Source organism: Pistacia vera, unplaced genomic scaffold, assembly GCF_008641045.1.
Source record: "Pistacia vera cultivar Batoury unplaced genomic scaffold, PisVer_v2 Contig512, whole genome shotgun sequence".
Classification (NCBI taxonomy): Eukaryota; Viridiplantae; Streptophyta; class Magnoliopsida; order Sapindales; family Anacardiaceae; genus Pistacia; species Pistacia vera.
Genome location: NW_022196349.1, coordinates 124,692 through 138,700, shown reverse-complemented (window position 1 = coordinate 138,700; position 14,009 = coordinate 124,692). Strand labels below are relative to the sequence as shown.

The window sequence follows — 14,009 nt, the reverse complement described above, 5'->3', positions numbered from 1 at the left end:
TAATAATTAATGAAAGCTAGGTACCTTGTTGATCAAAGGAATTAGGAAGGCAGTAAGCTTTGCAATAGGAGAGCTGTCCCTTCAGTAGAAACCTTGAGGTACCCAAAGCACTATAGTTTGGAGTTAACGTAATTCCAATATGACTTAAAAAGGCAAAGATATATATAGATTGATAAAAAAAACTAAAAATAATATTAAGAATGAATAGTTGGGAACTGAGAATCTGATAAAGAAGTTCGTTCATGGGCCAATTGTATAACAAGAAAGAAAGGTTAGTGGATATACAAATTATATATACATAATACAGGGGTTAATGTGTCGTGTAAAACCAACAAAAGTGACTTCCCATCCACAACCCTAAACCAACCCCACTTTCTTATTCTGTTGGTGCTCATTTTCTTCTTCTTCTATATATCTTCTTGTGGTCTACTTCTCCTTTTGTGTTACTTGATGACAAATAATTCACTGCTCATCATCAGCTGCGCTGGTTGTTTCGATCACGCGCTGCCATGGAAGACTCTGCAGGAGCTGCTTCTAGTGATGATGCCACCAAGACTTGCCCTCGAGGACACTGGAGACCAGCTGAAGATGAAAAGCTCCGCCAACTTGTTGAACAATATGGTGCACAAAACTGGAACTCTATTGCTGAGAAGCTCCAAGGAAGATCAGGTAGATATCTATACATATATACGATCTCGATTTGTCTCTCTTGTTCTTGCCACATCATGACTTGGATTTTGATTCTAATTATTTCAAGACACAAATATTAGGGAGTACAAGAAGTAAGAAATTAAAAAACTAACTTGATTGGTTAATAACTTAATTATTACAATTAAATCAAGTTATTCTTGCTTAATATAAAGGTTCATAGCTTTTTGTTTAAACTGATGATTAAGATGGTATTTTTAAAGATATATTTAGGCTTACATAAATATTTTGGTTTCTTAAATAAAGAAAAAGATATTAATGATCAAATTTCTCTATATATACGAATTCTAAATAATGGGATTGGGTTTTTGTTTATTAATTGCAGGGAAGAGTTGTAGATTAAGGTGGTTTAATCAACTTGACCCCAGAATCAACAGAAGACCATTTACAGAAGAGGAAGAAGAAAGACTACTCGCGGCTCATCGAATTCATGGAAACAAATGGGCACTGATAGCTAGACTATTTCCAGGTAGAACCGATAATGCCGTGAAGAATCATTGGCATGTTATAATGGCGAGAAAGCAAAGAGAACAATCGAAACTATGCGGAAAGAGAAGTTATTCAGACAGTCTTAGCAACTGCAACATCAATTCCGATCATTTTAGTAGTAATCATATTTCAAGAAAATCAAGACCCCAAGACATGTTTATTAGCTCAAGAAATATCGGGTTTGAGAGTGGTAGAATCTTTGAGTTCCGAAACCCCAATTCGGATATTAATAGAACGTTTGCAGTCTCGCCTTCTGTTTCTCAGCTTTCTTGGAGTTTCGCCCCACCAATGGTTGCAACTTCAAACAATATTATTTCATCTTCAGAAGTGGATTTCTCAAGAAGAGAAGGAAGAGATTATTTGACTTCTAGTTCCAATTATAACTATCCGAGTTCTTCAGTTTACGGTAGCAATCGGAGTTCTAGTTCTATATTTGGGCTCACAAACAACAGGAGAATCGTTCCAAGTCCATTTGGTTCTTTTAGAGTTGGTGATCTTGATTATCATGAAAACCAAAGAAAGAAGGAGCTGACTAAATTTTCAGATAACTCATCCATGAAAGTGAGTGCAGTGCAGCAAGCTCAAGGAGATGAATCTATCAAACATGAGAGTGTACCTTTCATAGATTTCCTCGGTGTGGGTATCTCCTCTTGATCACCACAAACATCCATCGGTTTTATTTAACTAATCCTTTCTGTCATATATATTATAGTAGTTTCAATTAGCTTCACTTTTTGGTCTTAAAAAAGACTTATAATGCGAATAGCTATTAATCTTTTCTATATGAAATTTTGTCTTGTTTAATTACTTCCAAATCCTATTATATATTGTCTAATGTTCTATGAAAATTGTAATTAACATTCTAAAATGTGATCGTCTACACTCATTTCAAATCTGTAAGTTTCAGCTTTCTTTTCCGGTTCCGCACTGATATATACATTAAATTAAGAGCATATATACATATATATTCATTAAAGGTGCGTGCGTGGCATTGTGACATCAATATGCAGTAAATGGTCAGCCTCATGAATGTTTTATAAGTAAATGTCTTCTGTGAACAAAGTCCTGTCAGAAGTGTGATCACTCTTGTTTGAAATTTTGTTTCCATGGACAGTCTTAACTCTCAAGTTTTCAGTTGCTTGCTTGGACGCAATAGAAAAAGATCCAATATTAAATATGGGATCGAATTTCTCTTTCATTTTCTCATTGTAAATGTAAAAAAAAATCCAACATGAAAGTCTTATCAATCGAAAGTACTCCACCCATCCGTTTGTTAACAATATTTCTATTTGAATACCTTGAAATGAGCTAATTTCTTTGAATTATTATCCTAATTCTATCGTGCAAGAAACATGGTAATCTCAGTATGTTTGAATCAATGTACACGTTGATAAAATGGGGTAGTCAATTTACCATATAAGAAAATTTAACACTACGTAATTATATTGAACTGTGACAACAATTAATATAAAGAGACTTGTCTTTTGAACCAGACCTACTTCTGGATGGCGTTCTCCATAAATTGATTCACATTCAAGTTCCTGAAATCGAGCACATGATTTTGGAAACTAAATGAAACAAGAAAAGAAATAAAATAAAAAAATCAACTGTTTTGGTGGATGCTATGAGCGCGGTTTGGTTTATCTTGCTCCTGTTAGTATATAAATATAAATACTATAAACCCTAGATTAACTAACTCTCGTTTTCCTTATTAATTTATTATAAATATCGTCTGAGGAGGAACATGGTTTGCATACGAAAGCGAACTCTTCTTCCAGAATTTTATTTTCTCATCTGAGATTCATTGAATCATAGCCACCATGTTTGAATTAAGTTTGTGAATAATTAACTTGTATGACGAGCAATATATATAAATATATATAGTAAACTGACTTTTTTTCACCCAAGGTTTGCCTTAATGATATTTTCCTATCTAAGAAGTTTCAAAATACCACTTTCTCACCCAAAATTAATATTCAGTTACTACTCAAGGTTGATTCTAGCCAATTTTAGCGGCAAAAATTCTCTCTGTTACTACCATTTAAACCTCCGGTCTCATTTCTACAAATCCCTTTTCACTTCAATTAGGGGTGTGTAAAAAAATCCGATATCCGATCCGATCCGAAAAAACTAGATATCCAAAAATTCGGATCGGATCGGATATTGGATTGGCTCTACAAAGAAATCAGATATCCGGATCCAATCCGATTTTTTCCATAACTACAAGTTTTAAGAAGTTATTTTGGGGTCCTAGGTGAAAAGTGGTAAAGTATGTGGACTATTTAGAAATACGACAACAACTTTGGGGTAAAAAGTAATAAAATGATGATGTGGCAGGGGGTAATAAAGAATAATGCAAAATTTTAGGGAATAAATTGATATTTTTCATACAAATTGGGATAAAACCGGATATATGGTTTATTCGATCTGAATATTCGGATCGGATCAAAACTAGATCAGACGAAATCCAGATCAGATTCGGATCAGGTTTCATCCTGATCCGAATTTTCGGATCGGATCAGAAAAATGCAAAATCGAATCGGATATCTGGTTTTGCACACCCCTAACTTCAACACCTGATTTTTTGCCGATTGTCAATCACTGCAAAACTAGGGTTTATTGTTCTTAACTAATTTTTTATTGATTCCGACGGCGAATATTTAATCGGTCATCACCATTTGATCCACTGGTCTCCACTCTATATAAACCCTCTTATCTTGGTTCCTGCTGATAACTCGTCGAACAACAGTTGAGAAAATGAAATGTATTTTGAGCATTAACGGAATATAAACATTGGGTGTTTACTCTCTCTCTCTCTCTCTCTCTCTCTCTCTCTCTCTCTCTCTCTCTATATATATATATANTGGTTTATCTTGCTCCTGTTAATATATAAATATAAATACTATAAACCCTAGATTAACTAACTCTCGTTTTCCTTATTAATTTATTATTTTTTATTATAAATATCGTCTGAGGACGAACATGGTTTGCATACGAAAGCGAACTCTTCTTCCAGAATTTTATTTTCTCATCTGAGATTCATTGAATCATAGCCACCATGTTTGAATTAAGTCTGTGAATAATTAACTTGTATGACGGGCAATATATATAGTAAACTGACTTTTTTTCACCCAAGGTTTGCCTTAATGATATTTTCCTATCTAAGAAGTTTTAAAATATCACTTTCTCACCTAAAGTTAATATTCAGTTACTACTTAAGGTTGATTCTAGCCAATTTTAGCGGCAAAAATTCTCCTTATTACTATGATCCGATTTTGTCCATAACTACAAGTTTTAAGAAGATCATTTGGGGTCCTAGGTGAAAAGTGGTAAAGTATGTGGACTATTTATAAATATGATGACAACTTTGGGGGTCAAAATGTAATAAAATGATGATGTGGTAGGGGGTAATAAAGAATAATGCAAAATTTTAGGAGATAAATTGATATTTTTCATACAAATTAGGATAAAACCGGATATCTGGTTTATTCGATCCGAATATTTGGATCGGATCAAAACCAGATCAGACGAAATCTGTATCAGATTCGGATCAGGTTTCATCCAGATCCGAATTTTTGGATCGGATCAAAAAAATGCAAAACTGGATCGGATATCTGGTTTTGCACACCCCTAACTTCAACACCTGATTTTTTGCCGATTGTCAATCACCGCAAAACTAGGGTTTATTATGCTTAACTAATTTTTTATTGATTCTGACGGCGAATATTTAATCGGTCATCACCATTTGATCCACTGGTCTCCACTCTACATAAACCCTCTTATCCTGATTCCTACTGGTAACTCGCCGAACACCAATTGAGAAAATAAAATGTATTTTGAGCATTAACGGAATATAAACATCGGGTGTTCTCTCTCTCTCTCTCTTCTCTCTCTCTCTCTCTATATATATATATATATATATATATATATATATATATATGTTCAATTAGTTAAAATGTTTTCAAATTAAAATATAATGAGTTTTTGACATTTGGTAAAACGGACCTGGCTACCAACCTACCTGAAACGTTAACCTTTCTTGTCATCAACATTTATAATATGTGATTAATTTCAATTAAATTATTAATTAAATCACGTATATTAATTAAGTTGCTTGTACCCTTGTACACTTCATCAAACAATCCATTCATCATATGACTATGTATTTAGATCTCATGGTATTTATATTTAATTTATGGATTAAAATGCTGTATCTTATAGTTAAAAAAAAAAAAATATATATATATATATAAATTAATCTAGTTCAACTAAATATTAAAAAATGTTTAAACAGTCGCAAAAATTAACATGGTGCTTCATTTCATTTTGTTCTTATCCAAAACGACAAAATCTAGATAAAATAAAAGTGCTTACACAGCACGCACGTGCCCTCATGGCGCGTAATCTCCCATCCGTCTTCCAGTTTAAAGTCACAAACCCCCTACAAAACCTCGACTATTTTCCGTTGCTCACTCGCTAATCCCAATGACAATGATGATGCCACTCAAACCTACTTCACTTCACTATAACTTAAGCGCACCGTCCTCCAATTTTCCGTCAAACATCATCAGTCATGGAAGCAACACCAAGTCAGCTTATCCAACGGTGAGAATGCAGACGCGCGTACATCGTCTGATCGAGGATCAAGGGATTGTATTGATGCCAGGTTGTTACGATGCGCTTTCCGCCGCTATTGTGGAGAAATCAGGTTCCACGCCGGTTTTATCTCCGGCTACGCTCTCTCCGCCTCTCTCCTCAGCAAACCCGACTTTGGCTTGCTAACGTGCACTTGTTTTTATTTTTATTTTCTATTTTACTGTATTTATTTTTTCAAAATTGAAAATTAAATTCGTGTATTTTGGTGTTTAGACCTCCAGAAATGGCAGTGACGGCGAGGTCGATGTGTGCAGCTGCTCTGATGATCCCGATTATTGCTGATGCTGGTAAATTTTGAAAAATTTATCGTCTTTGTTACTGTTATTATGTTTTGTTTTACATTGCTTCTTAGTGTGAAAAATTAGGATTATTTAATTTGATGGTAGTCGATTTGATTATGCCCTGTGGAAGCATTGATGCCTAATCTGTGTTATGGAAGGATCTTGGCTTAATGAGTTTGGGAAGGACAAGAATGTAGCTACATTTGATTTATTGAAATGTATATTCATGTGTTGGAAATTGCACATTGCTAATGATGAGAATATATAAATATAAACATGAAGCTCAAACTGTTTTAGAAAGAATGAGAATCTTATTGCACTGATATGGTAAACGTGCATCAGTTTATCAATAATTGGATTGATGCATGATAAGCTAAGAGTATACCTTAACCTGTGTCACTAGGAAAACCTTTTATATTTGTTGATGAGCCCATGGATTATTGTGGTTGATGTATATGGAAGTGTGTTTTCCACATTTGGTTCAAGTATCAGCTGATTAGTGTAAGAGGTTTTGATGGACAGAAGTATAAGCTGAGACTTGGATGGCTATACTTATAACTATTGCCTATGTTGGAAGGCACCTTGAAGACTTCACTGGTTTTATTATTTTTTTGCTTCATATACTCGTGGTGGCAAAGCTCTCAATGTTCAGAGGACCATCAAGGACTTGATTGGAGCTGATGCTGTTGGTTGCTTTCTTGAGGTACTGCTCTGCTATTTGGTATCAGTCCTTGGTGTCCAAAATAACCTTTATTATTGAAGATGAGCATTTTTCATGGCTATGTTTTTACTAGTGAATGTTTTGTATAGTCTTACCCTTGTGGGAGGAATAATTTTATTCCCAATGTATAGCCCGAACTATGTCCCTAGCGTATTAGTGATGGTCAAATGATTACTCTATGAGAGTATTAAATTTTTAATTTTATTTATTTCTTTTATAGGAAAAATTATTATTCATTTCTTTCTTTCCACATTTTTGTTCTAAATTGCTTTTAGCACAGAAAGCTTGTACTAAGAAAAATTCCACCATAAATGGAATATAGATTATAAAATAAGTGAGATATATATAGCTATTAAGATAGAAGGGCATTCGCATAATTTTGCCCTATTTGGCAGCTATTAAAAGCCCGCCCTGAAATTCCGATGAAGTTTTGGATGATTCCGGCTAATTTCTGGCAAGATATCAACTTAGTTACGTATTGTTTGGAAAGATGCAAGCAATGGAGTTGGGGTGCTACAATTCCACTCCCTCAAAGAAATTTTGACCCTGATATTGGCATAAAGAGTTGTGGATATTATGGTAGCATTTGATCCTCACACTTTCCAAAAAAATAATTAATTACTCGAATGAATACTTATTGTCTGTCACTAATATGCAGGTGACGGAGTTTAGGGTTTACACCTAGCTCCTAGATGGGAAGAGCTAAGCTCAAGGAATTGCCATTAGTTTGGAACAGGAGCGGAACCCAAGGAGGTTGATCGTTAAAATTAGACGACTCTTAATTGTTACATGTGGAAGACTAAATCAAAGAAACAATTGTGCACTCAGATCTAAGTGATCTAACACCTGAGTGGATCTAACGGGGCAATAGAAGCAGTCAAGGCCGACAAGATTCTTCAAACCATTAAATTGGTTGAAGAGCTCAAGTAGTAGAGGAAATTTTGAACCTAATTCCTCTATTGCTCTCCCATCCACCAACTCCTTGTCTCAACATCCTACTAGCACTACTAAGCAACTCCAAATAGGACCATCTTTCTCACTATCTATCATCATTTAAATAGCTACCAAATGGAACCTGATGCGCCAATTTTGAGTATCCATATCAAGTACCTCATTGTGATACCTATTAGGGGAACTACTGAAATAGGGGTTAGCGATAACTGGTTCAAATTTATGAAATTTCTATTGATTTTGCTAAAGCAAATTCTGGTTAAGATATCAATGATGCAGTCAATTTTGAATGCATGCCTATTTGTGAACTTAAGATAAAACCTACTGCCATATTCAGAACGAGACTTTTTGTTCCTTCTTTTCCTAAACATGTATCAACTGGTTATCCAATAGAGAAAATGTATCAGCTAATTGTGGTTTGCTTTCTTTCTGCTTGAATATGAACACTTTTTGGTAATTGATGAAGAAAAAGAAATAAAAAAGAAAAAGCAAACAAAAAGAAAAAGGAATTTAAGTTTTAGGCAAATTTCTAGTTTAGGAATTTGTAATTAAGAATAATTATTTTCCTTTTCTATTGTGAGATGTATTAGGAAAGAAGAATTGGTTTAGAACTTTATTAAAGTTAAAATAGGAGAATGATTTAAATTAGAGTTCTATTAGGAAAAGGAATATGAATCCTAGTAGAATAAGAATGTCCAATTTTACCTATAAATAGGGGAGTTAGAGCCAATTAAAGGTTATGAGAGAGGGCATAAGAGAAAGAAACAATGTGAGGATACAAGAGGTTTTGATGTAAGGGCATTACGGGTATTGAGTAAATACCAAAGGGTATTAAACACCATAGGAACGGGAGGTCTACCTAAGTAAAGGTACAAGGTTGATGGAAACACTTGTATCGTATTCATATTATTATAGTGAAAACCCTCTCATTTATGGATGTAGGCAAGTTATGCCGAACCACGTAAAATATCATGTGCCTTTGTGTTGTTCTTGTTGTGCTACTCTTTATTTTAATGTTTTTTTACTCTGATTTTCAACAGGGTATCAGAGCAGATTCAGATTTCTAACATGGTATCAGAGCTTATTTTCTTAAGGGACTTGTAGGAGATGAAACTTGGGGCATATCAAAGCCAAACTATCCTAGACTTGACTCATGCCAAGCGCCACAAGGGAGTGGTAGGCAAGGTGGCCATGACGACAAAGGTGTCATCGGATTTGAGTGGGAGAGAGTGTCACGCTGAGCGCCCGAAGTAGAAGAAGGTAGGCAGGGTAGTCAACTCCAAAATTCTCACACTGGGCAGGAAAGAGGTTCTTAAGAAGATGAACCCGAGGAAGAAAAGAAGAGACTCTAACACAGGTTGGAGAGAAGAAGCCAACACTAAGGGTGGTAGGTTAAAGAAGAAGAAGCCAACACTAAAGGTGTGGGTTGAAGAAAAAGAAGCCAATAGTAGGCTCAAGAAGAATAAGCCAACACTAAGGATGGAAGGCTGAAGTTGTAGAAGAAATGAGGAGTAAAAGAATGAAGAACTAAGCATAGAAGATGAATTACCAAAAAGGTTCAAGGAGGAGTGTTGGAATGTGAGTAATTGATGAAGAAAATGAAATAAAAAAGAAAAGGCAAACAAGAAGAAAAAGGAATTTAGGTTTTAGGAAAATTTCTAGTTTAGGAATTTGTAATTGAGAATAATTGTTTTCCTTTTCTATTGTGATATATATTAGGAAAAATGAATTGGTTCAGGACTTTATTTAAGTTAAAATAGGAGAATGGTTTAAATTAGAGGAGTTCTATTAGGAAAAGGAATACGAATCCTAGTAGAATAAGAATGTCCTATTTTGCCTATAAATAGGGGAGTTAGAGTCAATTCAAGGTTATGAGAGAGGGAATAAGAGAAAGAAAGAATGTGAGGATACAAGGGGTTCTGATGCAATGGTACTACAGGTATCAAGTAAATACCAAGGGGTATTAAACACCATAGGAATAGGATGTCCACCTAAGTAAAGGTGCTAGGTTGATGGTGTGATGAAACACTTGTATCGTATTCATATTATTATTATGAAAACCCTCTCATCCGTGGATGTAGGCAAGTTATGCTGAACCACGTAAAATATCATGTGCCTTTGTGTTGTTGTTATTGTGATATTCTTTATTTTAGTGTTTTTTTACTCCTCCGATTTTCAATAGGGTATCAGAGCAGATTCAGATTTCTAACATGGTATCAGAGTTTATTTTCTTAAGGGACTTGTAGGAGATGAAACTTGGGGCATATCAAAGCCAAATTATCTTGGACCTGACTCACGCCCAACACCACAAGGGAGTGGTAGGTAGGGTGGCGACGACGACAAAGGTGTCATCGGATTTGGGTGGGAGAGAGTGTCACACCAACGCCCGAAGTGGCAGAAGGTAGGCAGGGTGGTCAACTCCAAAATTCTCACATTGAGCAGGAAGGAGGTTCTTGAGGAGGTGAACCGGAGGAAGAAAAGAAGAGACTCCAACACGGGTTGGAGAGAAGAAGCCAACACTAAAGGTGGTAGGCTGAAGAAGAAGAAACCAACACTAAGGGTGGTAGGCTGAAGAAGAAAAAGCCAATAGTAGGCTCAAGAAGAAGGAGCCAACACTAAGGATGGAAGGCTAAAGTTGTAGAAGAAAGGAGGAGTAAGAGAATGAAGAACTAAGCATAGAAGATGAATTACCATAAATGTTCAAAGAGGAGTGTTAGAATGTGAACACTTTTTGGTAATTGATGAAGAAAAGGAAATAAAAAAGAAAAGGCAAACAAGAAGAAAAATGAATTTAAGTTTTAGGCAAATTTCTAGTTTATGAATTTGTAATTGAGGATAATTATTTTCCTTTTCTATTGTGAGATGTATTAGGAAAGAAGAATTGGTTTAGGACTTTATTTAAGTTAAAATATGAGAATGATTTAAATTAGAGAAGTTCTATTAGGAAAGGGAATATGAATCCTGGTAGAATAAGAATGTCATATTTTACCTATAAATAGGGGAGTTCGAGCCAATTCAAGGTTATGAGAGAGGGAATAAGAGAAAGAAAGAATGTGAGGATACAAGGGGTTTTGATGTAAGGGTACTACGGGTATCAAGAAATGCCCAAGGGTATTAAACACCATAGGAACGAGATGTCTGTCTAAGTAAAGGTGCTAGATTAATGGTGTGATGAAACACTTGTATCATATTCATATTATTATAATAAAAACACTCTCATCCGTAGATGTAGGCAATAGGGGTGTTAAAAAAAATGCAAAAACCGAACCGAACTGAATTTTTGGTTAACCAAAAAACCGGTTCGGCTTTGGTTCAAAGAAATTAAAAAATTGCATTTTCGGTTCGGTTACCGGTTTGGGAGAAAATGGAAACCGGTTTACTATAAATAATTAAATTTATTAAATTAAAATAAAATAAAATAAATCCCTAAACCTAAATCCCTTTTTCGTTTTCAGCTTTCATTTTCAGTCTTTGTTCTCTTTGGTCTCCACTCTTTAGTCTCCACTGTCCACCCACAGCCCACATTACACTATTACAGTCACAAAGCACTACCACAGCAGCTTCGTCAATTCTCTCTAGCTTCGATTTTCCTTCAAAATAGCTTCATTCTCACCTCCAATAGTACTAGCGGCTTTGTCGTTCTTCATTCTCACCTCCAACAAAAGCTTCATCTTTCTTTAGCTCAATCACTCATCTTCTTCAGCTTCGTCCCTCTCCAGATTTGTCATAGAGACACAAACAATCATATATTCTTTTCCTCTCCACAATCTAAACCTCCAATTAGAGTTGAAATATTCTCTAAAATTTTTGAATTAAAACGGTTTATGGGATTATCAATAATTTTTTTGGTTATCATTTTTAGTTGTCAACAATACAATAATCATATGGATTGCTCTTTCTTGACATTACTGTGTTTGACTTTAAAGCTTTTCTTTGTAAGTAACGAAATCTTGGAATTTAAATGGAAGTTATGAGTGGAATTTAAGTAGATTATCAATCTTGGACTTTAAAGTTTTTCTTCGTATTAATCTTGGAATTGGAATTTGAATCTTCTCTAAAATCTTCAGGCATGGTTGATGTTAGGTGTAACACCAAAAACAAAAGAGTATTATTTGATTGTGATTTTTAGAATAAGAGAATTGATTATTAAGATTTTAGTGTAAGGAAAACTAAGATTTTACAGATGTGTAGTAGATGATATTACAATTCTGCACTTTAACGGTTTAAATAAGGGAAATTAAAAATAATAATAATAATAATAATAAGTTTGAGGGGAAAATCGGTTCAAAACCGGTTAACTAGTTTTTCGGTTAACCTAAAAACCGGTTTTTCTCTAAACTGGTTCGGTTTGGTTCAGGAAATCGGTTAACCGGTTTTGAACACTCCTAGTAGGCAAGTTATGTCGAACCACATAAAATATCGTGTCTTTGTGTTGTTCTTCATTTTAATGTTTTTTTACTCCTCCAATTTTCAACATGGTATCAGAGCATATTCATATTTCTAACACTTTCTAGGATTAAGCATGACCAAAAAAGTATGGTAAGGTTCAATCCTTTTCATATTAGATTAAGCTGGGAATAGATAATGATTTCTTTATAATTTATGTTTAGCATATTACTTATTGTACTTATTTTTATCTGCATAGGCTTGCACAACTAGGACATATGCATGGCAAACAGGTACTCATTTAACTCCTTGAATGTGCTTTCAAGCAATCTTACCAAAGAATATTAGTTTCTTAGTTGAAACCTCAGAGCCTGTGGGACTAGTTAAAATGGCCATTCTCCTAGATTTCTTGGATTGTTAGATATGGTTTTTTCTTGTCAATTAAGCAGTTAAAAAACACATGACATCTACCCTATTGGTCTCACCCATCCTACTTCAGGTTATACCTGTTGAGAAGCACACTGCAAAAATTACATCTTCTAGGCATGTTATTGGTGATTCTGACTTTTTTCTCGTGGCTAGGACTGATGCCCGAGCTACATCAGCAAAAACTGGTTTGTCAGATGCAATAGTGAGGGCAAACCTTTACATGGACGTAAGTATAATGAAATCTCAACTGGCATTAAACAATTCTATGATCAAAATTTAAAAGTAGTTCCCATAGAGATGAAATTTTAGAATCAAATTGTTTTGCATCGGTAAGTTACTATCTCATATTTGAATAAGAATCGAAATCCCATAGGCCAGAGCTGATGCCTCTTTTGTGGAGGTTCTAAGAGATGATGACGAGCCTAAGTAGATTGGTCGACAGACAAAGAGGTTTAGAGTTTGCAATATGATTGAAGGTGAGGTGACTCCCTTACAGGCCCGACTTAAGCCCTAGGCAGGTGAGGCCCCTGTCTAGGCCCCCCCAAGGATAAAAAAGGGGCCCAAAATTATTTTTTAATATATTTATAATTTCTCAATTTTCATCAATCGCACCACATGTACTATCATCGCCTATGCCTATCTCTACCCAAAATTATTTTTTAATATATTTATAATTTTCCAATTCCCATCAATCCTACCATATGTCCTATCGCCTATGCCTATCTCTAAACTTGAAACACATTTGGTAGCTCATTTTTTCCATTGAAAGTGGAAACACCTTCACCTTGCTTGCTGTAACTCTTAAATGTCAAATCCAATCTCCTCTCTCTCCCAAATCGGAATGACAATCTCTTATATAAAAGCTCATTTTACTTAAAAGTTTTCTCATCTTTTACACTTAGAATTCTCAACTCAGTTTACTCTCAAGTCTCCGCTCTTTCATCTCTTGTCTCTCATTTCTCGTCTCTATTCCTCTATTGACATAAATTTCTCAAGTGAACGTGATTTACATTATTATTTTTATACAGGGTAATATTAAGGGCTCTAAATCATTTTACTCGTTGTATTCTCAACTCATTTTACTTTTTTGATAAAGTGAATAAGTGATTTACATTATTATTTTTATGCAGGGTAATAATATAAGATTTTAGAGTATCAACATAGCAAAAAGCAAAATCAGGAGTATAAATCAGGTGCTAAAGTTCCTTGTTAATTTTTATAATTATTTTTATTTTAGCAAAATAATATTAAGGGCTCTAAATACTAAATTATTTATTCTTTGAATAGAAATGTCTACTAGAAAGTATGAATCTGGATTTGAAAAATGTAAGAAAAAAAAAGGATAGAAGAACTAATTCAATCCCAAAAAAGTGCCCTTGATAAATTTG

General features: G+C 34.6%; 1 protein-coding gene and 1 pseudogene across 1 annotated transcript; both read left to right on the top strand.

Annotated features, from left to right (window-relative positions):
• The first annotated feature begins 347 nt into the window (after positions 1 to 347).
• Positions 348 to 1,991, top strand: LOC116106382 (transcription factor MYB113-like). Its single transcript, XM_031392742.1, has 2 exons — positions 348 to 669; positions 1,034 to 1,991. Exons 1-2 carry the CDS (start codon positions 510 to 512, stop codon positions 1,849 to 1,851), a joined length of 978 nt encoding a protein of 325 aa, XP_031248602.1. The 5' UTR covers positions 348 to 509; the 3' UTR covers positions 1,852 to 1,991.
• A 3,681-nt stretch (positions 1,992 to 5,672) lies between these two features.
• LOC116106331 lies at positions 5,673 to 13,135 on the top strand (annotated as a pseudogene).
• Positions 13,136 to 14,009: the final 874 nt, after the last annotated feature.